Here is a 26,475-nt window from a genome sequence, read left to right as displayed (position 1 = left end):
AACTTCTTATTCATCTCGAAGAAGCATTTCATGTTGTTTACACTGCAATTTCAGAAGCATGTTTCTGAAAACAGATAAACTTTTTTTCTATTAATTCGATGCTGAAGAAAGTAATATCAGCACTCTACACTAATCAAAATAGCACGACTGGATTGCGTAATAGTATATAGAATGTACGTATTCAATTATTTTTTCTTTCTTAACAGTGATAATTAAATTAGTTTCCTAAACATACTCCAATAGACGGTGCAGTCTACTTGAAGCTTTAGCTTACTTTTACTCCTTTATAGAGACCTAGACAGATAACCGATAGTGGATACGTAGTGCTCGAATGCGTAGTAACTTTATTATATATATTATGTGTCTATTCTTATGTCACGTATCGTTATAAATTAAAAATATCTATACATCGGAATCAATTGGAGAAACCAGGGACTCGTCCGCAACCTGTACATAACTCGACGAGTGAAGCAACTCTTGAACTAACGAGAGCAATAATGTAGAGATTGGAAGAAGAGTCAGATGAAGATGTAGTTTATCGCCATAATTATTCAACAAATTATCGTCGTTATCATAGGTATTCTGCCATTAATGGCAAGTCATTTGCTGCAACTCTGAAGATTCTATGTTCTACGTTCTTCCGCTAAATTCTTCGTCTTCACGTACGATTTTTTAGTTTTGATATTGTCCATTAATTATAGTCTTCTTCGCCCCTCCCTCTCCTTTTTCGCGTCATGCCCTCTAACACGTCCCTTATGATACAGTTCCTTCTTGCCCAATTTCATAACCCGTTTATCTCGCCCTTCTTAATCATACTTAAAGTTTTCTCTTTTTCCCGCACTATTTCTAAGATCCCTGATTCGCTTTTCGATCGACTCAGCTTATTCTCTGCATTCTTCTCCACACCCACATTCCGGTAGTTTCTATTCGTTTTTGATAATTTTTTTCTGTAATGCCGTGTTTCTGAGTCATATAGTACATACTCCACACGAAGTATTTTATGCGTCTTTTTTCTCAACTGCCTATTCAAGGTCCCACATAATACTTTTTCTTCTTTCTAAAGCCTTCTTTCGACATTCCCATTTTTGATTTTACTTCACGTTCACATTTCCTATAGTTACTAGTAATACTACCAAGGTATCTAAAACTAGTCATCTATTATTTTTGCTCCCCTCTTACTTCTATATTTTACATTGACTCCTCATTTCTAATCACCATGTCTTTTGTATTTAATATTTCTAATCATATGATATTATTCACAGTCCTTCCTCACGTTTTCAAATATTTTGTTGATTTTCTCTTCGGATTCTGCAATAAGCGCCATATCATCCTGAAACTCTATACAACTAATCATTCTATCTCCTACGGATATACCGTCTTCATTATGTAGACTCTTTTTTCAGTAGAGAGATACTAAACAAGGTAGGCGATATACAGCATTATTGTCGAACTCCTTTCCAATTACACTCTCCTCTGTTATTTAGTTCCGTATTGTAACACTTTCTTGTTTGTTCGCATATAAGTTTCTTATGAGTCTTCGATCTATACATTTCAAGCCAATCTTCTTTAGAACTTCCAACAACAATTTCCAATTCACGAGCTCAAAAGCCTTTTCAAGATCAATAAATACCATATACACATCTTTTCGTTTTTCTATAAACTTTTCCCGATCACCCTTCATAATCCAATTGTATCTCTTGTTCCCTTACTTCTCCTGAATTAAAACTATTTCTCTTCATTTTTCTTATTTTTCTTCCATACAACCTGCTGTTCAGAATTCAACCTCTGTCTGTTCTCCTTCGTAACACGTTATTAACTTCCTGTGTACGCTTCTACCCTCTTCCGTATCAACCTGTTTCCACGTTTTCTTTATTCTCTTTTTCTGAAGCACCTGTTCTCTAATTTATGGTTTCTTAGTGAAAATAGGAAGAAGAAGCACATAAGTAATTGATGATTTGAATGTTTGAAGAAAATATTGGGAGTTAAAAGAGGAAGCTGAAGATCGAGAAATGTGGAAGAAACATTTCCCAGCCCAAATCAAATGATAGTAATAAACCCTCATTAGTTCCAGAACCTAAAAAAGACAAAATACTTAATAATAATAATAATAATAATAATGATCTCGTATTGAAACTCGAATAATTTTGTCCAAGCGAAATACTTAGCGGGACGCAAAGAATGTTCAATTTCCTTCTGAGGCTTGTATTTCATTTTAAAGTGAATTGGAACTTATTTTCTAGGGGCGCTTTGTATACTCAAGGTTGGAAAGGGGAACCTGTGCTGTATATTCATCACAAAAAATAGAATTTTCTGAACGAAAGGTAACTCACCCGCCAACAACCGTCCTCCCTTCAAACCAAACATAGAACGTTCGAACTTCTGCAACAATTTGCTAGGCATTGTTCACGCCTGCTGCTGCTACCTGGGGATCGAATTCGTTATAATAAACCTAAACCAAGATTCAGTGGTTTTACGAAGTCAAATTCACTTCGTTTCACTGCTCTTCTTTCCTTATGGTTTAATGTATTATTGATTCATGTTAAAACTCATCCTTGGTAGCTCATTTATTACAAGAGTTTCTCTAAAAGTGGAATGTATTATCACAGAGGCAGCCGGATGACCTCACGCCTAGTAGTGTAACATATTGTGCAACGTGTATAGCCACTTAGTATGATGGCACACTATACTGAACGTTTAGATGCTGTACTGTATACAACGGTATAGATGCGCATGGGCTTATGTGCCATTTAACCTTCATTATCATTCTAGTTTCATCTCCCATGTATGATTTCGTCTAGCCTTCATGTCACTTTCGCACGATGTCCGTTAGCTTCTGAACACACGTGGCTCACATGGGAACATATATTGATAGTAGCATTGCCCAATCAAACAATGTGCAATCGATAGAGGAGTGAAGAAAAGTGAGAAATCCAAAGTTTTACGGGCCGACACACAAAAACATAGGAGATACAGAGGAAAGAAGAACGTAGAATTGTGTGAAGATAGCAATGCAAAAGATACACTGACACAGAAAGAACTCCAAATGATGAAAGTAACCAAAATGACATTTACACAATAGTATAGTAAGCAAACATTGTACCCACAGACATGATCAATAGCATCATATGTAATGCAGTGTGTTCCGTGCTATTTAACAAAACTTCATTTTCTGCTAAGTTGGCAACACTGCATTGCAATTGCAACTTCCGAAGAGAAGGAAGGAAAATACCTTGAACCTGAACCTGAACCTATTCAGGGCGATCGCACCCCTCCCCCCAGAAGAGGAAATTTTCTTATTTTATATATAAATAAAACCCATTCCAGAGCTCTTAAAAGTAGCTCTAGTTAACAGTATTACAAACCACGCCCCCCCCCCCCCCGAAGTCCGTTCTGGATCGACCCCTGATTATTGAGCATGTCTGTGGGTACAATGTTTGCTTACTATACTGTTGTATAAAGTCATTTTGATTACTTTAATCATTTTGAAGCTCTTTCTGTGTCAGTGTATCTTTTGCATTGCTATCTTCACACGATCCTAGATTCTTCTTCCCTCTTTATGTCCTGTGTTTTTGGGTGTCGGCCAGTAAAACTTTAAATTTCTCACTTTTCTTCACTCCTCTATGGATTGGACATTGTTTGGTTGGGCACGCTACTATCAATATAAGATGTTCCCTTGTGAGTGTTAGAGCGCTCACATCTTCAACGTCAGGTCTCTGGTTCGATCTCAGTTCCCCAAGCAGAGTTAGTTGTGGACTAACAGCATGTGGGTAGGTTTTCTCGGGTTCTCCTATTGTCAGCATTCTACCATTTTACTCATCTTATCACCATCGTTTCCTTTAAACTCGACGCATATTTGAGGAAAGTTAAACTAAAGAAAAGCGAGAGTACTTCTATTCATTTTAACATTATATACTTTTGTGATTAATTGTAAGGAAATGATCCACCTCAATTTACCTTTTTGTGTATTTCAACTAAAAGTAAGATAATTAATTCCTTTATTCCAGGGTTGGATCCACCTTTCAAGGGATACAATAAAGCTGCCCCGTTGTTCCGCTTGCACAAAGATGCGGCAATACTTGTTGATGTAATACACACTGATTCAGCTACTAAGGACTCTGGTATGTATTAATATACTACTCGATTGTAATTGTAAAACGTAAGACTGTAGACGACATGGTCAACTACATGTTAGAAATCAAATGGCCACGAACAATCCAATAAGTAGAAAAGTAATTATGCTAGTAGTTACAGTATTTAAAACTTACTTAAAATAACATAAAAGATAATTGTTTTGTGTTGTAGGTGGGTGCTACGTAAATCGATGACATTTTTATTATCTGAAAGAAAATGGTGAACACATATTAAAATCCTGCAGGTATTTTAAAATGATATGATAACAACAGTTATTTTAAAATTCACTTAATTGTTGGAGGTGATATTACGTAATATTGAATATTCTCTTTCGATACATTAAGGGAAGTGTTGCATGTAATTTTGGTTATATTTCGCTATATTCACATATTGTTTCACTTTCATTCATTTGTCATGATTTTATGCTCAAGGGCTTACTTGAATAAGATTCCTTTTCACATTTTGTTTTTATACATTAACTGTAACATTCCATTTGCCTTCCTCGAAAAAACCTTTCCATAGATAAATTAGTGCACAGAAAATGATTTACTTTTTTTAATTTTCAATTTTATTAATATTTATTTCACTTCTTTCTCACTTCACTCAATTAATGAACGTTTTTTCTGATATTAATTATGTTTGTATTTTATGCAAGTTATGTTTTTTATACAAGTTATATTTTATACAAGTTATATTTATATTCTGGTATTTTGCTCTTACGGCAATTTCTGCAAATTATTATTCTCATGGGAGATCTTTTCAATTCAGATCTGCTCTAGTCGAATAGAGAGCTGTATCTATGTTGGGGCTGCTTTATACATTGGATAACAAAAAAGCTAAAAATGTACTGTTGATGGAATGAAGTTACCACATTTTTAGTAATTTAGAGTCCACTAAAACTTCAACCGTGTAATAAATTCTTAAGGAATGATATGCATTATACATTAAAGTTCTCCATAATGTAATGAATTATGCGAAATAGACCCAAGTAACTGATCCTCTCATTGAGTGAGTGCCTTATCTAATTTTATTTAGAATTAAATTAGTATAATATTCCGTTTATTGTGGGAAACTATTCGCTGTTAAGGTTACACCATTATAAGTTAGATTATTATCGCTGGTGTGGAAAGGTCGCTTCTATTTGCCCTTGCACTCAATAAAGGATGTGCATTAATTTGTACGTCTCCCAATCATCCTTTCTCACCAGGACACATACCATACTTTGAGGACCGTGACCTAAACTTGGGAGGATTTAAATGAAAATCAGTATGCAACGTGGTCAGTCGTGTTTGAATTATCTAATCGTAACAGATAATGCTATCAGTTTTTCTCTTCTCTTTCTTTCTTTTACTGTTTACTTTATTGATCGTGATGCGAGGGATAGTTCACCTGCTTTCCTATGCTATTGAAAGCACATGCCACGACCTACATCCTTGCGATGTGAAAGGATTGTTAAGCTTAGTGTTAAATGATTACGATAGTTACTTATATATTTAAATAATCAAATTTCCACTCCTAAAATATCTACGTTACACGTATCTACAGTTATTTCAGATTATATGATGCTATAGGCACATAAAAAAACACTACATAAAAAAAAATATCAATACTATCTTTACAATGCAAACAGATTATATGACCGTGAAAAAAATTAAGCAGATCCTTTTTTTTAATAGGACTCCAAGGTCGACCAAAGAAATATGTATACTTTTAATTTCTTTAATGCAAGTGGCTTATTCATAATAAAAAGTGTGTAACGAGTCTTATTTTTCTCTTTACACAAATATGTAGTAGGCGTGCTGGCTATTTACTGAATATCAGATTTTAACGCCGTTAAAGTAATGTAACTTTTGCGAAAAAATAATTTCACTTACAATATTCCTGCTGCTGCCACAGAACAAATTTGGTGATTTACTTCCAGTTCAAACCAAGTAGGCTTCCACAAGACGATGTACTCCATTAAGGTGTGCGACTAAGCAGTCCTCCGATTGGCTTTTGGTGTCCTCCGTATAAAATGTTCTCCGCACTTAAAGACCACTACCGAGCGTCTTCTGTTCACTGACTAATGAACGTGACTTTTTTTTTTCTTCCAATCACAAATGTTAGGCACAACCTGTCATCCGATTGAAATGATTAACTTCCAATTATTTGCTGATCGTTTGTCGGGTTACTTTCCACATAAGTACAGCGTTGTGGGAACATCGACCTGTATCGCCCCAATTACTTCGCCCGATTCCCCCATTACGGTGTTTCAATGTTCATCCCCTGAGGTTCTTCGCTCGACTCTCTCCCGAGATGGGAGTATCGATGTTCGTCGTCCGACTGACTTGTGCTTTTCCTTTTTACCCTTGGTCCCGTGACTGGCAACGACTCACCCAATATAACACTGTCCACTATTGGTCGATGACCAAAAATTGTCCAATCTAAAATTAGTTTTATATGTCACCAGTGGCATATTTAGGGGGGCTTCCGGGCTGAAGCCCCCCCCGTAATCTTACTATAGTAAGGTATATGAAATATCTTGCAGAATTTTCATATTATCAGGCAAAGCCCCTCCCGAAACAAAATCGTAAATACGCCACTGGATGTCACTTACGCAACTGGGGTGACCTGCCAATTTTCGTTCTCATGTAGAAAAAGTCTCTCAGCAAGTATCCGAACAAAGAGTTATTGTTTTACGCACAAACACATATATAAAAATACAGTCAATTTTGTCGTCTCCAAGTCGGGGTTGACGATAAGATGTATCTCACTGTTTCCAACTAGCATCCTTTTCACTAAAATTAGTTAGAGAAACTTAATAAAATAAAGGTTTTAACTTTCTTGCTTCGATGAGCACTTTGCTATCGATAGCAAGATCTTCACAATCCTCTACGTCTACGGTATAAAAAAAAAATATTTTTAAACAATTGTATTTTTTCTTTCTAAGAATGCATTTATTCTGCAAATTTAATTCATTTATATCAGCAATATATATATATATATATATATATATATATATATATATATATATATATATATATAATTCCAATTAAATTACCGACAATCAGCGAGCTGAAAAACTAAAATATTTAGTACGTATTGTAGAAAAGAATATTTCATATTTCAAAAATAGTATTAATATAAGAATGTATGCTTAATAGAGTGACCCATATTATATAGTCAAATTTTCAAAATTAGCTTACATATCTGCACAGCCCCTATTTTTTTACTAATAATAAAACAACTCTGCTGGCAAAATTAGAAAATCAAGTTCTAATTGGAAGAACGTGCTGAAAGGCATATTAAATTAAGAACGTAATTCAAAACTAGGGATTTTTAGGTTAGTTTCAATGATGTACAACCAGCTGGAAAATAGTAAATGACGTGTGTTTCCTAGTAGAATATCAACAAATAACGCAGTAATACTAAAATCTTATCTGGGATTGTAGTAGAAGAAGTAAACATAGATTAATCCTTTGAAGATGACGGCTTCAAACTGTCGACACCTTCTTCTTTTGTCATCTGAGTCGGAACCAACTCTCTGTTAGCTTCGACCATTTGCAGGAGCAACTGCTTTTCTTCTTCATCATTTGTCAAAGACTTACTGAAGTCTTCAAATAGTTTGTCTCCACACTCAGCTATATCATTTACAATTTTGAGGTTTTAAAATAATATTTCTCCTCTAACGTAATGTTAATTGCTGCTCCATTCATCCGGATGTTTGGTCGAAAACTTGCATTTATTTTCATTTTATCAAACAACTGGACTGATCTTTTTAAGGCAAAATCAGTCAAAACAGCTTGGTAAGTTAAAAGAGTTGACACGGGAAGGTCCCACAAGTTGTCGCTAAAATCTGATTGCCGCATCGCACATCTGATAGAGCATCATGAGAAATGAAAATGCGCAAAATTTAAGATGCTATGGACCAGAAAGATAGGAGCTAGGGGGCTTCAAAGTTTAAAAATCCAAAGAATTATATTATAGAATTATGTAAGTTTAAAGTAAATATTTTTAAAGCCGTTAAAGCAATCAAAACAGAAGTTCCACAATATAATGAGAACAAAATGCCCTATAGAAAACCACAAACAGTGTTGCCATAGGTAAAGCAGTGTTGCCGACTCAACATAAAAATATTTTGTTTGAAATAGCAGTATATACAAGTGTGCACAGATTTGAAATATACTATTATCACACTAAGCATAACAGTGAAGTCTAGGGGTACAGTGTTACACATTATTGGCGCTACATGTGCTGAAAATGTACGATAGAGAAATCTGATATGTGGCAGCAGAGGGTAATAAAATAATGCACCAGAAGACGTGAGGAGTTTGCATTATACTTCTGTGCCCCGATGAATAAACAGACAAGTCGCGAAAACAAAATAATACACGCAAGGAAAGAAACACGTGTTTTCTAATTCTAAACAGGTTCTCGATTATCTTATCAATATTTGGAAGAATACTTTCTTGGTTTCTGTCTTTCGTGTTAAGTGACATATTCTTTTACTTCCTTTCCTACATACCATATGATTATGTTACTGTACACTGTAATATTGCCATATTCACATTGGAAATATAATTATTTTATTACTACCTCATTTCGTTTTTAGTCGGCCAGGATAGCCATGTGTGTGGTCTAGAAGGCCAAACAACCGACATATTAGGCATCGCGGGTTCCAATCCTGTCGCGGACATGTTTTCGTTGTACTTTTCACCTTACATTTCATTGTAATCTTTCTCTTTGATAGTGATTCGGATTCCACTTTACATTCCCATATACATTCGGAGCTGACACAGGCCATAAAAATGGCATCAATCAATTTCATTTTTCAAATTCATCAATATTTTATGATACTGATGGCATTTTGCTATGTTATACTATCGGTGTTATGCATTTGAACTAAATTTATAGTATGAGACCCAGATTCCTTTATTACCATCTGTTGTCACATACCAGATTTCATCATTTACATTTTCAGCACACGTAGCTCCAATTGTGTACAACAGTGTACCACTACACTTCACTGTTATGTTTAGTGATAATAGTGCATTTTAAATCTTTGCACACTTGTATATACTGCTATTTCAAACAAAATATTTTTATATTGAGTTGGCAACACTACTTCACCTATAGCAACCCTGCTTATGATTTTGGATAAATCATTTTGTTCTCATTATATTGTGCAACTTTTGTTTCGATTGCTTTAGCGGTTTTCAAGATATTTACTTTAAACTTACATAATTCTATGATATAATTTTTTGGATATTGAAATTTTGAAGCCCAGTAGCTCCTATCCTTCTGGCCCATAGCACCTTAAATTTTGCTCATTTTCATTTCTCCGATGCTCTATCAGATGTGCTATGTGGCAATCAGATTTTAGCGACAACTTGTGGGACCCTCCCGTGTCAGAAATGGATTGATGTTGGTTGCTGAAATTTGAGAATCTGTTGGGAGCTACTTTGCCTTTTCACTTCTTTACAATCGTTAATTTAAATTCAGGCCAATGGGTCTTAAAATTGTATTTTTCAGCATTAATTATTTGCTTAAATACTTAATTGTTATGTTCTAATTACTGTTACGCCAAATATTAATCCAATAGCAATTAGTATAAACATGCTCCTTGTATTATTTATTTACATATGTACCGTTACTTTTCTAAGTTTTACATGTTACTTTTTGTTTACGTTTATCTACTTCATTCTTTATATCCATTCCCATCTCATTTTCGTTAAAAATCGTACCCATATTCAGATGCTTTTGAATAGAATGACAAATGTTATAATTTCCTAAATTAATGCCACTTCCTATATACATATTGTCAACAATGAAGATTATTTTGTCATTCAAAGTGGGAAAGAGCGGCAGATTCATACACTAAAAGTAAAGCTATGGAATGAAAATTGCACTATGCCCACAGCTGGTGGCAAGGATTTGGTTCTTCAGGACTTCCAGTGTACGTGTAAAAACCGTCGAATGTAGAACGAAATTCTGTCATTTCACCAGCGAACAAGGCATTTGAGGTAAGTTGAAGCTGCCGAATCATTTTATGAAGGTGTATTTAACAAACCCTTGAATAGAATACACAGAAAGCCGAATATGAATATACTGAAAACCTGCGACAATACAATGTTAAGGGCGACAGTAATCAATGTGTCACTGCGATTATTACAAGGAACGTTGAATAAGTTTTGCAAAGACTGTTATAATATTATTATTAATTGAAGTAGGACGATGAAAGTTTTGGTGAACATACTTTGTCCGTTTGGCTATGTAATCATACTACTCCATGTAGCCTTCATCTGCTGGGACTCGTCTAGCGTTCTTTCCGTACTTTGGTTAAATTTTACACCTTTCCATCCAGGAACTGAGTGCCTAGTCACTATCGAATGATTTTTTTCTCGCAAGCAGACCTCCTGACGAATAATCATGAAGAAATCCGAAGGAGCCAAATCCAGACAATAAGGAAATTGAGGAAGGAGTTCTCGTCAAACGATTTCCTTCAATGTCATCAGGGTTGTGTGAGGCTTGGCATCTTCATGAAGAGTTTAATGATCTTATTCAGCAGCTCCGGTTTCTTGGTGTGGCGATATACCTTATCCACCAACAACAACAAAAAGTTCTGGAAGAATTAAATACACACGAACCTTAAACTTTCGTTCATGCATTAGTTATTTACGGTTACTGGAATGTCATCAGCCATATTACTATTTTAAAATTCCATATCGACCGTCGGCATCCTTTAAATTGAACTGTATAAGATGTCATGCATGATTAATAAGTAAACCATTAGTGCTCACTGGAAAATAATTACTACCACACAGATTTCGATTTTTCTCCATGTGATTGAAGCTGTAACAGAAGCACTATACAGAAAGAGATCAATACACGATTATTGCAGGGTTTCAGTAGAAAAGTGATTAGTAGTGTAGTTATTAAGGACAATAATCCTACTCTTACTTAGAAATTTCATTACCTTACAATCATGAATATAAGTTCAAATACAGCAATATATAACCCATTGAGATCTCCGAGAATCAACACAAGAGTTTCAAAATTATTGTAAAACTGAATGAAATTGTCTGCTGAAAAGGCTCCAGTGCGAAGAATGTGCATCGAATAGATAGTAATTGGTCAAGGGAAGAAACCTCACATCACAACCCCTCTAAACTTAATTCTATGTTAATATACTCACTGAATACTGTGCTGGCTACCCCGCCAATTGCGCGACCATCATCGTGCTTATCACAGGTAAATATCATTAACGAATGAAACCAGACGGTTGTACAGACTAAATATTACATTTGTGATAACAGATAACTGACACTGACCGACCTGAGATCAATTATTTCAATTTCTCGGTGGGACCCCTGAAGCTCTAGAAAAATTCATGTGTGAAGCGTGGACTTGGAAACAATAACGTTCAAGATGAACCTTGCCTTTTGAGCCAATTACTGTCCACGTACTGCCTATCAGTTCTTCTTCCACCATAACAGACTTCCGCGAAATTTTGTCGCTTATGAACAGATGGTGATTTTACATTCCTGTGAGAGAGGACAGGGTCGCTAAGACAATGACGTATGTAGTGATTAATTTGATACAAGCAGTCTGTGCGGAGTTAGTTTGATTCTTTCGCTTCCAATACATGTGATGACTGGGTAAGTTTGTTTGATATAACAACGATATATTTTCTTTAAGGTTCTCAATTTTATTGGTTTCCGTTGAAATGTCATAAGTCTGCTTCAGCTTCCGACCAATAGAAACAATAGTAATAAATGAAGTAGGAAGCGCGTTTGGAGTATTATCATCAGACGACATTTGACATCAGCATTTAAAATTTCCTCTACAATCATGAGCTTTAAAGAAACTATTTTCTCACTAAGAAGGAACACAGTCTCCAGACGAAACATAGTAGTTACCCTTCCGATCAACAAAAGATGGCATAGTCGCTTGGATCTCCCCATCATGAATTCCCCGGTACCAACTTCCACAACAGCAGACATTGCATTATAAGACGTGCTGTCTTGCGTGAGGTACGCATTTAAACCCCGAAAATACCAGGGAATACAAGCATGACCTTCAGAAGATGTCTTCATTAATAGGTAGAAAATATGAATCGGTAACTGAGTTTGAGAGGTTTACTTGATTTCTTACTTTGATAGAAGAAACGTTAATTTACAAGTTTGCTTTTCAGTTTCCACTACTAAAGGTATTCGAAACCGTTTTTGACAACCCTCTGTTAACATTATAGCAGCTAGAGTTACTGCCTGTACTCTTATCTGCTTCTTTCCCTTTACTCGTAAGGTACTATTACTGGAGCAAGATAGTTATTTCTTTCACTGTATTTTAGTAACAGATACAGCTCTTTTTTCTGCTTTGTACATTAAGTGAGAATTACAATATTTTTTTTTTAAAAAATCAAAGAACGCCTAAAACCATGTTACAAGTACACAGTGTGAGCTAGCGGCCTCTTCTAGCAATTCTGTAGTAATTTCTTACCATAGGATCAGTGAGAGGACAACGTAGTAACTCAATCATCACTCTCCGATAAAACCATTTTGCCCTGGAAAAGAAAGTACAGACAATAAAAGATTTCGATTAAAAAAACACACACAATTCTCACCAATACTAAACAAATAAAACCAAAGGAAAATGGTAACTTTTATAGCCTTCTGTACTTATTGCAATTTTTGAAAGCTGTTCTATTCCTCCTTTATATAAAAAGAGAAAATTCTTGACTAAGCGTCAAGATGATTGGTGTGTTGCCCTTAAACTCAGACAGAAACATCCACCGGTCATTATTATGCAAGACTTCCACCAACCACCCGCGAATCCGGAAGCGGTATTTGCAATTGAGATGGCAGGTAAAAATAATATACAAAACAGCAGGTGACAAATGAAAGGATAACTTTAAAAAAACGCATTCTAGATAAGATTTTCAGGAAACAAGTTTAGGCAACAGAACCGCGTTAGGAAAAACTAAGCTTTAGACAAGACATTGTTATTTTTTATATATATATATTTGGAGTGTTGTACTGTATGGGGCGGAAACGTGGACATTACGTAAAGGTGACGAAAATCGACTGGAAGCGTTCGAAATGTGGGTGTGGAGAAGAATTGAAAGAATTAGTTGGGTAGAGCGGAAAACGAATGAGAGAGTGTTGGAAATGGTGGGTGAGAAAAGAACATTTTTAGATATTATTAGGAAGAGGAAGAGAAACTGGTTGGGACATTGCCTAAGAAGAGATTGTATCATGAGGGACGTCCTAGAGGGTATGGTGGCGGGAAAGAGAGGGAGGGGGCGAAGGAGACTACAATTAATGGATGATATTAAATCAGAAAGATCATACGCGAAGACGAAAAGGTTAACGGAGAACCCTGGAGCATGGAAGCTTCTCAGCTGCGGCAAGTGACCTGTCAATAAAGGCAGAATACCTATGATGATGATGATGATATTTATAAATTATATTTTTACAGAGTCTATATAATTTATAATGTTACTCATATTAAACTTGTATTTTAAGTTAAATCCTGTTCAATTCTGACTTTCGGTAATAACGACAGGGTTCGGTTTTATCAAGTCCGGATTAGCTTGACTCTGGTGCACATACATTACAGTGACAGTTCAAATTTCTATTTTAAAAAAGTTGAGACCCATCCAGTGGCTGCTTTTTGAGAACAGTTCAATCAAATATTTTTAAAATCTTTAAAATCGCCGTACATCTTCTACAAAACTAGATGTTGCAATTCTTTCTATTTTTCTAATATAAGTGCTGAATGATATACATTGTAAATACGCAAAACTTCGCTTTGATTTTTTCTGAAAAGGTCTCTCCCGAGTGGTCGATTGTACATATGTAATGTACCCAGTTTAGATATCATAATGATTACCTTCTTTTCATTCCTCAGGACTTGGGATGCCAGCACCACTGGGACATCTGGACTTCTATCCAAACGGTGGACATAATCAACCGGGATGCCCTAAAAGTCCGAGCAACTTTGTTAACAGTTTGTTCGAAAATTTAGATGGCAGTGGGGGTGCTCTATGCAACCACGTAAGAGCAATGAATTACTTTGCGGAGTCCATAAGCAGTAGAGGTTGTTCGTTCGTTGGTAGAGTATGCGATAGCATACAGGCTTTCACACAGGTAAAGTTATCAAGTAATTATCATTCAAATGCAAGTAAATAGTATTATATATATAAATTATTATTTTCAAATACCAATAAAAATATAAGCTGTTGTATGAGGCACAATTTATTCTTAAGAAGCTACTTACACAAGTGCAAGGTTCCATTTACGCACGTAATAAATGGAAATGGTAATTCAGAAAATTTTTATTATGCTTTTTTTTTCATGTGATCTGCTTAAAGTATCTCAGTAGGTTTTCGGCTTTTAAAAGTTTACATCCAGAGGACTTCACTATTGCTACCATAATACATATTGTGCACATTTTTAGTTTAGCGATATTCTGAATATCAAAACACTACACACAAAATACCACCCTCAACATTACTGCATAATCATCAGTCTGTATAGCCTCACCAATTGTGCCGGTCCTAGGAAAATAAAACTACTACAGGCCGACAAAATGTCTCGAGCAAAAATCTTGGTTGTGGAAATCCTACTCTTCAATCATCATGAAACAATTTCCTATGTACCTAAGTTCTCGTATCTCCAAACATTTACTGTACAAAATGTCTTACGAAAAAGAAACTCTTGGCTTTAAATATCCCCTTACCATAACAATTTGTTCATGCAGAGATTTCAAAGAGATTTAACTAACTTAGCACCAGCAAAAACGCTTTTATAGACACTAGGAGCGTAGAACACCACGGGTTCAAAACGAGTGGTTATACATATGTCTTAAATAGGGTAAATTCCATCCCTCGTTTTCACTTTTTTTAATTCTATGATATTATACTGTCAATATGTGCTTCTCAAAGGATGTGTTATATTTATCTATGCCGCAAATAACTGCTAAGCTAACCTTTATTTCTTTTACCACTTGTAAAATTATATAATTGATTATTGCGTATTAGACTTCATCTGTCATTATACTATATACAGTATTCTTTTCGAAGAAAAGTTGGGGTTACAGATACTTATTTATTCAGGGGAATATCCAAAGTATGGAACACGCTAGGTATCTTCATTGACAGCGCTCACGAGACGACATCGTAGTCAAACTGTTGGTGGTGATGTGCCACCAAGCTGTTGACAAATTCCTTACTACGTAAGGGGCAGTAGAATAGCAGAGTGCAATGAAATAAGCTGACAATAATAGCATAAAATGGGTGTTCTCTGAGTTCCAAATAGGGCAAATTATCAACGTTTTGTTATGAAGTGCAAGGGTGACAAAAATGACACGTGTGTTGGGTATGTCGTGACAGACAATGTCCAAGGTGTCCAATAACTGCAATCATCATCATCATAGGTATTCTGCCTTTATTGGCAGGTCACTTGCCGCAGCTTAGAAGCTTCCATGCTTCACGGTCCTCCGCTAACCTCTTCGTCTTCACGTTCACGTATGATCTTTCTGCTTTTATATCGTCCATTAGTTGTAGTCTCCTTCGCCCCTCCCTCTCTTTCCCTCCACCATTTCTCTAGGACGTCCCTCATGATACAATCTCTTCTTAGGCAATGTCCCAACCAGTTTCTCTTCCTCTTCCTAATGATATCTAAAAGTGTTCTTTTCTCACCCACCATTTCTAACACTCTCTCATTCGTTTTGCGCTCGACCCAACTAATTCTTTCTATTCTTCTCCACATCAACATTTGGAAGGCTTCCAGTCGATTTTCATCACCTTTACGTAATGTCCACGTTTCCGCCCCATACAGTACAACACTCCACACGAAGCATTTTATGAGTCTTTTTCTCAACTCTTTATTCAAGGTCCCACAAAACAGACTTTTCTTCCTCCTAAAGGCTTCTTTCGCCATTCCTATCCTTGCTTTTATTTCACGTTCGCACTTCATGTTATTACTGCAAAACTCGTTGCAAAAGCATGACAATGAAGAGAAACAGTGGCCGGAAGAAAGCCTTCAATGATAGGTTCAGCTAAGTAATAAAGTAGACACTCAAATAGACTAACGATCCCTCCACATGATATAATGTAGATGGAGAGCACAATTCCAGTACCATAAAAAACTCTCTTTTCCAAGTCATTGTAAAACTTCATGTCATGATTGATCGTAGCTTCTGTTGTCCGGTTTCCTTCGTAATATTTCTTAGTAGTTTCTGAAATTAAAATTAATACAACACTGGAAAAATGAAATAAATTATCAGTATTAGTAATGATATAAAATGAAGAGAAAGTAAAGCTAAGAGATGGAAAAGTCGTACGTGCAAGTAAATACTTAAATAATGAAGTTCAGTCAACTTGTAATTTTAGGATTTAGAATTATGGGCTTTAGGCATCTGTGGCCATTTAGCCTGTCACGTATGAGGAATGGTGTCCATCGGCAAGCACTCTCTCCGGAGAAGGAAGTAAGAAAGCGGCTTTTGATATATAAGTTTGGTACCATTTGCCTGATGTGAATGAAGAAAACCTCATTCAGAATGGGTGGCCTGAAGACGATTTTTAGACTTTTTGACCGACTGCCCCCACCAAGCTGTAATTTTGTATACAAATGATATCTAAAATTTCAAAATGTATATTGAAATAAGACGTTTCAACTACTACACAATGCATACAACCTGAAGTCAAAATTTAATATCAACCTGACCTAATCTAATAAGACTGAATATATTAGCGTGGGGATGAAGTTACGTAATCTAATGTAAATGGAGTGTTTACCATCCCGTGGATGATTACTCGTGTACTTACCTGACAGCAGGCACATCAACACAGTCCTTGACGTCTACTATTATCAATTACGAATGTCTTTAAACATTATATACCGTGTACAGAAAAAAATAGATTAATTATCAAACCAGACAATACTTAAATTTTTGATGTACTCATTTTTTATATTCAAATATTGTAATTCTTATGTATAATAGCTGTAAACGATACCTACTTTGTATTATCGATTATATTTGTCTCGATGTTCTGTTCTCTACACTGTAACTTCACTAATTAATTCTTCGAAATTAAGGATATTGTTGATTTGTCGAGTTTCTTTTTGTGAGATGTACAATAGATGTCCAACTTATGAACGAAGACTTATGAATCAAGAATGCGGAAAGCGTTTTAAATATAATATTGTGTGTTCCGGAACTAATTTGTGGTGGTGATGAGAGAAGTATGAATCGTGCCGGTGTCGTCTCGTGTTGAATACTCTCATGATTACGTGGCAGAATACCACAAAGAAATGTAGATAATGTTGTGCATAAAATCTGGTACCAATGTAAGAGAAGACTTTCTTTGCAATTGATTGTATATGCATCGTCATAAATATCTTCCCTCGCCATGACGAGTACACGACCCGATAACAGCGGATGATTCATCATTCCTTTTCGTTTAAACGTAGATCGTGTTTGTGTTTGCTGGGCTGTCAAAGAAACATATGGTCCCTATTATACTAATTCAACCGTGAAACATGATGGTGATTTGGCGATGTTTGCTGCAATATCCTGGTTTTTGTTGGGCCCTGTGCTGAGGTTTGCCAGTCGCATCAGTGTCCTTAATTATGCATCTATATTAAGGAACCATGTGAACCCCATGATACCGGAATTGTTCCCAAGTAACATCATCATATTTGGATGAAAATATGCGTATTTACACAGCTGTTCCGGCGTGGTTTGGGGAACAGTGAAGTTTATTTAAACACGTCTGTGGTCCGCCTAATACCTACAGATGATCCTGATTGAAGATCTCTGGTTCATTACGAATACATGAACACTCAAGTGACTTACGCATGGTACCATACTTTTTTAGCTACGTATGATCATTAAAATTGGATTATTTTCAACTATACATCTTCATTTGCAGGGTAAATCTTAAGAAATGTGACCATATTTGATGTGTAAGAGAAATCAACATAATATACGGGTAAACATACTAAAACATATTTAAGTTCTTAATGTACGAGTTACTCATTTATGAATTATTTTAGTGTGCAATGTTATTCACGGATAATCTTTCAAATTTAGTCTTGACTCATCTGAGTTGACAGAATATTTGATACGTGTTATACGTATGTTTTCTAGTATCATTATTAGTGGTAATTAAATAAAGTGACTTCTAATTAAGGATAACTTATACTGACCTTTTAAAATTAAAAAAATTGAAATACCCATGAAGATTTAATACAAACACATGTGAATGTGTTTTAACCAAATTTATAACAATGTAAAAATTCACATAAAAACATTTTATGTACACGAAACATTTTATGTACACATATACCTAGAAGGAGACTATGTACACATTATATATCTAGGTATAGTAAATGAATGCTCATTCTATATTAATATGTTTTCAGTAGTCTTATTGTACTGTATTTGATTTGTTGCAGGGCATTTGTGAAGGTTGCAATGAAGTAAATGAGTGTGCTCAAATGGGAGAACCGGCATCAACATACGATTATGGTGCTACAACACAATTAAAATTCTTCTTCCGTACAAAAACACAAGCACCATTTTGTGATGCTCAAGGATATAATTATCAATCATATCTAGCACTAACTGGTCCACCAGAACCACAAGGTAAATTTTACTGTAAATTCCGTAATAGACTTTTGAATTGGTTACAAATTGGAAACAAATCTGAATATCTAAATATATGTATATCTATATTAGTAATGCATGTAACATAGGTATGTTATTAGACCTTAAACACGTTACATTCAGAACACTAACACCTTGGATATATGTTGTTCAAATTAACCTTTAAACGCCTGCTAGGGATCTCAACGAAATTATAGACCCTCACGCTAGGGGCCCTAGTTACTCCTTAATTATCACAGAGTCATGATTCATGCATCGTTGGAAAGTTCATCGATCATAAATTCCAACGAGGTAACACTTGTGCAATTCTCGCTATATTCGTAGAAGAAACGCAGAACTATAAAAAACCGGGAAAATGTTTAAAAAGTAGAATTTGGGAGGCCCTGACAACCCTTACAATCACCTTACGCTGGCAAAATAAAGCTCATGTATAGGCGACACACTTGTGACAATAATAAGGAAACATGGGAGCCATTGCTGCAGTACAAAGCGAGAAAAAGTTCAGAACCAAATTTCTAATTTTAAAAAAAGTATAATATTTTCGAAGGGCGGTTGAAGACCTTCACATTGTTAGCCCTGATGAACCCCTAATTACATTAGTCGGCAGTGAATTGTTTCCATGAAACAAAGTGTTCCCTATAGTTCTCGAGCTGCTAAAAACGGATCCAAATTTAGTTTCGTCCTACATCTTCAGATTTTGCAATAATGTCTGTTATAGTAGATTTTGGTTACAATTCTAAGGAAATCGCAGAACAGTAGGTTTGAACAGCCTATATTTGCTCCTTTCCTAACTATCCCAGAATAACAAATTATACCTCGTTGGAAAGCGTATTGAACACAAAGTCCAACGGTAAACATTTACGATCAATCGCGCTCAATTTGTAGAAGAAAAATATTGAGAAAACTGGAAAAAAACGGTCCTTTGAAGAGATTTAGAAACGTTTACAACACTGACACTCACGCTACGCAAACAATAGCTCAGTAATCCATAACCTATACATTCAAGTGTATTATATTAAAATATTGGAGAGATAGTTCAAACACAAGGGATGTAAAGAGTCTGGAATATTTTTTTAAAAAAAGAAAAGCGAGAAAATTTAATATTTGGAAAAATTGAGAAAAGTTAGCAACATTTGCTCTTGCAATACTCACACATAAGCTCAGTAACAAACACCACATACATTCAGTTAAATAATCACAGATGTACCTGAAAAGAAATTCAAAATTTTGTTCATGAAGTTTCTATGTATGTAAATTGTCAACGAATGTCTTGTTAAACTTGTTTTTTTTTGGGGGGGGGGCGAAAAGAAAGATATAAAGAATTTCTTTAATTACACTCAATATTTCAATTTGTGAGAAAAAGTGACCTATTGAAAGCTGGCAACGTTGTATTTTGCCAGATTTCTCCGCCAGCCCTCTACTGTTGCTAAGTTGTCTGCAGGTTTGAGTGTGTCGCAAGGAGTTTGTGCGTGTCTTTTGTCGTTTAAGTGTTTTTGTAAATATCACAATTCCTCGAGATTGTGTTAACCACCCAGATAATTTTTGTTATTCTGTGGAGATTATATAGATAAGGCTAAGAGGAAAAACTTAACACCTTTGGTGAAGAAGGCTTACGAACTATACTTCGACAGCAAAGTTGATGAAGATACGCAATGGGTACCTAGTACAATATGTAATAACTGTTCTTCGCGTCTCCGGTCGTGGTTGGAAAACAAACAAGCTAAAATACCATTTGGTGTTCCGATGATATGGCGCGAGCCAGTGAATCACAAAAGAGACTACTGCTTTTGTGTTGTGAACATTCAAGGTATGAAAGAGAAGGACAGAAAAAATAACTATTTTGATAACATTTTGTCTGCAATAAGACCTGTCAAACACAGAGATAACGTTCCTATTCCTGTACCTCCAGCAACATGGTCTCTGGAAGAGGACAAAACAAACGTAGCTTCTTCAGACTCGGAGAGCCCAACATCAGATTTTGAATTTGAAGAGAGAAACAAGCCACAGTTTGTAACACAAAATGATTTAAATGACCTTGTGCGAGATTTGAAAATAAACCAAGCCGCAGACTGAAATTCTTGGATCCAGACTTAAACAATGGAATTTACTTGACGTAAGTGCCACCATTTTTTCATACAGGAAACGACATGCACCACTCAGTGTTTTTTTTCAACAATAAGATACACTTTGTTTTTTCTAATGTTACTGGTTTGTTTGCTGCTCTTGGTACGACACATGTGGCACAGGAGTGGAGACTTTATCGACTTCTCAAAGAGCAGTCTTAAGGCTGTTTTAATACACAATATCAATATCCTTCAAGTGTACCAGTTGCTTATGTCACACAGGTGAAAGAAACATATGATATGATGAAACTTATATTAGAAAAAGTTCAGTACAGCGTTTAAAAATGGCACATTGTCGCCGATTTCAAAGTTATAGACATACTTACAGGGCTACAGACTGGATACATGAAACATTGCTGATTCTTATGCGAATGGGGCTCTCGAGACCGAAGTCATTATCGAAGGAAAGAATTTTCACGACGCAATACAATGCAAGTAGATGTTAAGAATGTTGCAAACCCCCTTTAGTTAAATCTGAAGACATACATCTCCCTCCACTTCATATAAAACTTATTAAATCTTTTGTTGCTACAATGGACAAGAGTAGAGCTGCATTTCAGTACTTGACACGTAAATTTCCGAATCTCAGCGCCAACAAAGTGAAGGCTGGTTTGTTTGTCAGTCCCCAGATTTAATACGGGACCATGACTTTGATGCAGCGCATAGCACTGTTGAACGGCAGTATTAAGTACCATTCAAGATTTTGTGTTCCGGTTTTTTAGGCAAGACAAAGGCTGAGAACTACGAAACACTTGTGGACAATTTGTTTAATAGTTACGAAAAGCGTGGATGCAACATGTCGCTGAAAATGCACTTTCTACACAGTCATCTAGATTTCTTTCCACCGAATCTGGGCGACGTGAGTGATGAGCATGGCGAAAAGTTTCACCAAACAATAGCAGCAATGGAGATACGTTACCAAAGTGGGTGGGAACCAAATGTGCTTGGGGACAATTGTTGGGGATTAGTTAGAGATACCGAAGACACTCATAGGAGGAAGGTTAAACACAAAACAATGACTAGGTGAATCATATGCAGTGTTCTTTGGTGACATACATACTTGTATATCGCAATGTGAATATTCGTATTATACATATATTTCTTTGTTTACTCAAGTTAACCAACTTTCTCTCACCTAGTAAACAGCAATCTCTATGAATCCTTCAATATGAATGTATTGGATGTGCGTTACTGAGCTTATGTATAAGTATCGCAAATGTAAGTGTTGCGAACTTTTCTCAATATCTCAAAATATGAAATGTTCCCCCCTTTTTAAAAAAAAATACTTCCAGACTCTTCACTCCCCTTAGGTTTGAGCTATTTCTCTGAGTTTTTAATACGGTACACCTAAATGTATAGGGTATTGGTTACTACGCTTAAGATTGCGTCGCGTGACTTTCTTTTTTTTCTTTACATTGACAAAAGTAAACATAATTAGAGATGTAGGCCACAGGTGTTACCATCCCTGGGCAAATACCCAATCTCAGGATTTTGTTCTAAAATATTTTCAGGCTTCCCTCTGAGTAAGCGACAAAGTTTCAGAACCATACAGAAGAACTTGCATGACAAGTATTGTTATTTGTATAGATAAAAAAAACCTCTGTGGAGAACCTATATGAATTTCAACACTTTTGCTTTAATATTTTGGTATACTTAGCTGAATCAACATAAATGTCAGAATAAAGTTCAAATTTCTCCATGATTGGGAAGGATTTCCCATCCAAGAGTTATGAGATAGCCACCAAATTGTGTTCCTTAGCTAAACATTTAAATTTTAGAACCAAATGAAGTCACCTTCTGAAGATAAAGTATATTATTAACTACTGGAACGACGTGAATTTTATATAGCTCATCACATTAAACTACCAAGTCTAACAAAAGACTTATATCGCTTCATCATCTTTGCCACCCTTGAATTTCATCTTTGAAAACTGTGCTGCACATACAAAGAGCGTTCCATAAGTTTTGCACAGATGGGTATAATATTGTTACTAGTTGCAATATGATTATACAATTCTAGATGATGTTACTGTGATTCTTTGGCTACAAGATCATGTCACCCAATGTTGACTCCATTTGCTGCTATAAACTTTGTCGAACGTTCGTTCCTTGCTTTGAATTCACCTTGGTAAAATTTCTGTGGTTTATTCTTACACCGTCGTTTCACACAAGAAATGAAGGCTTTGTCACTGTCAAATGCTTTCTTCGAAAGTGGGCTTTCATATGACCAAACAGTAGAAAGTCTGAAATAGTCAAATTCGAGGTGTAAGGAGGCTGAAAGACAATTTCGCAGCCTTTTTTCATGATTTTCTGTGTCAACACATTTACGAGAGGTTGAACATTGTCATGATGAAGTTTAATGACATTAACTTTCAGTTGCTGTCTTTTGATCTGTAGAGCACGTTGTACCTTATCCAGTAACAAACAATAACGGTCCGTGTCAATTGTTCCAAGAAATATATGAAAACACCATTGCATATGCTTGAGAAACGAGGCTATAATTTTCTGGTCTGATCTGGAGAGTCTAGCTTTTTCAAACCGCTGCAACCAACAACGGATATTTGCGCAGTATTATGTGTGATCGCAATAAACCGGAAGCAACTTCCTATTAATTGATGCTCCTGAATCATCAAAAGTGTTGAATATAAATTCCGTTTACAACCGTTGTCGGGTCCATGTGTATGCTACGGCGTTCATGTAACTTTTTTGAGAGTAATAGGAAACAAGAATTATTAGCATTTTTTTAAAAAAAAAGAATTTAAGTATGTGCTAAAAAGTTTATCACATTCCCAGTGATAAAAATGTTAACCCATATGTGTGAAATTTATTGAACGTCCTTTGTATATCATGTCACGTTTTGGAAAACTCCATTCTCTTCTCTACGATCCGCTTAACTATATCGCGCTTTATCCGTGTTTGGTATTACCATATTCTCCTTTCATTATCAGTATTTACTGCAGTCCGATGATACACAACTTCATTTTCTTAACTACTTCAGTCTCATATCCATTTTTTACATTTTTTTTATCCTTTTCTGTCCAATAATTTCCTGTGTCATAATTTGGCCTTCCCCGTCCCTTGACTCGATCTAGAGTAATCCCTAGACCAGAAATCGAATGCAGTTTCGAGTTTTCTCGTATATAGCAACTTACATTATAGTATCTTATCATTACTTTACATATATGCAGACGAATAACTCACATGTACAGTGTATATTCTCATTTCATTATACCTTTTACTTAATAATATATACTATATACTATATAATATATACTATATAGTATAGTATAGTACCATTATACTTAATAATAATAATAATAATAATAATAATAATAATATATATATATATATATATATATATATATATATATATATATATATATGTGTGTGTGTGTGTGTGTGTGTGTGTGTTACCTTTGTATGTATTTTGTTCCCTCCTATCTCTATGATAGGAAATACAAACCTATTTAAGTGCAATTGATAATACTTGTACTATTTAATTTAGTAATGTCATTAAAATAACAAGGCTTTGTATATCGCAATTTCAGTAAGTACTACATGATAACATACTTTGTATTTCATTTCACAGTCTATAATTATCCCCTCGCCCACAATAATAGTCCAAATTGAATGTCTGGGTACCTTTTCTATCTTAGTAAATGAACTAAGTACTTTTTTGCTTTTTGAACTAAGATGAAATCATATAACAGCAATTTCATAACATGCTACTGAATTCAAACGCGAAGCAGTTTAGGATTTTTCTTCTGAAGTTTAATCACATTCCAACTAAATATCAAGTTTCATTCTCGATCTCTAGCTAAGTTTTTTCGTTTAAAATGCAAACTATCTTCATAGTACAATTCACGCAATTCGTTACATACATGTGGGCTCCTTTTCCCTTCTCTATGTGTGTTAGTTATTCTAGATTTCCGAGATTTGCCCTGTAAATTGCTACAACTTCAGTGCTTAAGTTATTGTGTTTCTTAAGGTTTCGACGATTAAACATTCTGATCGTTTTCATTTGCGTTATGACCGTTTCGAAAATTAAATGGTCTTCAAAAGCGAGGAATAAAAGGCAAACGTTTAGGTATAAATAAAGTTCTGCATTTTTATTACTATTATAGGTGTTGTGAAGGGTTGGGTGTTGTTGCTTTAAAAGTTTTGTCGTCCAGACGCTATAACTATTTATTTAGATATTCTAACAGTTTCTGTAATTTTGCGTTATCTCCATTTTTGAGTGAACTCTCCGTTTTTATAGGCAATATAGCCATTCTTACAATTTCGGCAATTTGAAACTCTGGCCATTTTACTTTTTTTTTTTTTTTTAGATATTTAGACCGTTTGCATGGTAATTTAGCCCTTCGGATTTTTGTGCGTTATCGTCATTGTGCAATTTGTCAAACTGGTTAGTTTTTCTGCATAACGTTTTGACCGTTCTTGGCTATGTTCTGACAGATTTTTTAGGCGATCTGTCCATTGGGCATTTTTCCACTCTGGCAACTTGACAATCAAACAGGTTTCGCAATTGGACGTCTTGACCTCTCTGTGGGCGAGTTATTCGATTAACAAATGGTGGCGCTGACCGTTGGACGTTCTGTCTCAGACGATACATTAAAAAAAATACCTGCTGCAATTCCTAACAAACCACTCCTTTAGTATTTTCTTCTTGGTTGTGTTAAGAGCAGTTATGCAACACATACGATAGATATTCGTACAACTTAAAGAAAGGATAAGGAGTGTTACAGTGACAACGACTGAGGAAATAGTAGTAGTTTCGACACATTGAATATCTAATTAATGATTCAAAGACAACTAATGGAGGGCAAATGATATATCTTTAATCGTTTAAAAAAGAAACTGTTTGGTTTCCAACAGTTCATAATAAATGTTGTATTTATATCTTTCCAAGTTCAAGTGTTACCACCATTTTATATCATAACGTTATGTATAAAACAAGTAACAGATGCTCTCCGAGATGTGACTAACTTACCATTTCAACAACAGATATTTAATAGCCTAATTTTCACAACATGAATAAAATATACATTTAAGAAGATGTTAATGTTTAACTCTTTTAGTTGCAGCTGTTCCCAGTGGAGGTAATGCTGGTGCCAATGTACCATCGAATGTCGGAGTATATGTAGTGCCTGGTGGTGATTATGTATATCCCTCCGACTAAGCATATTCTGAAAGCGAGACATTTGGTTACTGAATAAGGATGTAACTGATTCTACAAATATGGAGCATAAGCTATTTTTAACTTACTGAAATTTTCAAATTTGTGTCAAACAAGGGAGATACTGATATAATTATATTGTATATAAAAACACTAATAACAAAAATAAATATATTAGAAATATATTGAAGTAGTGCTTTCATTTCACACAGGACACATCTTTATTTACGTTAGTATACAGTACAATATTTAGTTCATAAGTACAACCTGAACTAAAATTTGTTTCTTCTTAACATTTATAGACTACGTTTTTTAAATTATTTCCATTGTGTTCAAAAATTGTTATATGGGTTGTCTAATCCATGAGAAATTTGATACTATAGCGTAAGTCAT

The 26,475-nt window shown here is 35.2% G+C and overlaps 1 protein-coding gene across 1 annotated transcript in view; it reads left to right on the top strand.

Moving 5' to 3' along the window:
- Positions 1–26,248, top strand: part of LOC145667497 (pancreatic triacylglycerol lipase-like) — a 109,062-nt gene extending 82,814 nt beyond the window's left edge. Inside the window, exons 7-10 of the mRNA XM_081734974.1 lie at positions 4,005–4,118; positions 14,020–14,258; positions 18,573–18,762; positions 25,985–26,248. Of these exons, the coding sequence (XP_081591100.1) occupies positions 4,005–4,118; positions 14,020–14,258; positions 18,573–18,762; positions 25,985–26,085 (644 nt within the window). The 3' untranslated portion in view covers positions 26,086–26,248. The remainder of the gene's footprint in view (positions 1–4,004; positions 4,119–14,019; positions 14,259–18,572; positions 18,763–25,984) is intronic.
- The last annotated feature ends 227 nt before the right edge of the window (positions 26,249–26,475 follow it).

The sequence above is a fragment of the Thermobia domestica genome, chromosome 13, assembly GCF_964235325.1.
Source record: "Thermobia domestica chromosome 13, izTheDome1.hap1.1, whole genome shotgun sequence".
Taxonomy (NCBI): Eukaryota; Metazoa; Arthropoda; class Insecta; order Zygentoma; family Lepismatidae; genus Thermobia; species Thermobia domestica.
The sequence above is the reverse complement of the archived record's forward strand: the minus strand, read 5'-3'. Positions and strand labels throughout refer to the sequence as shown.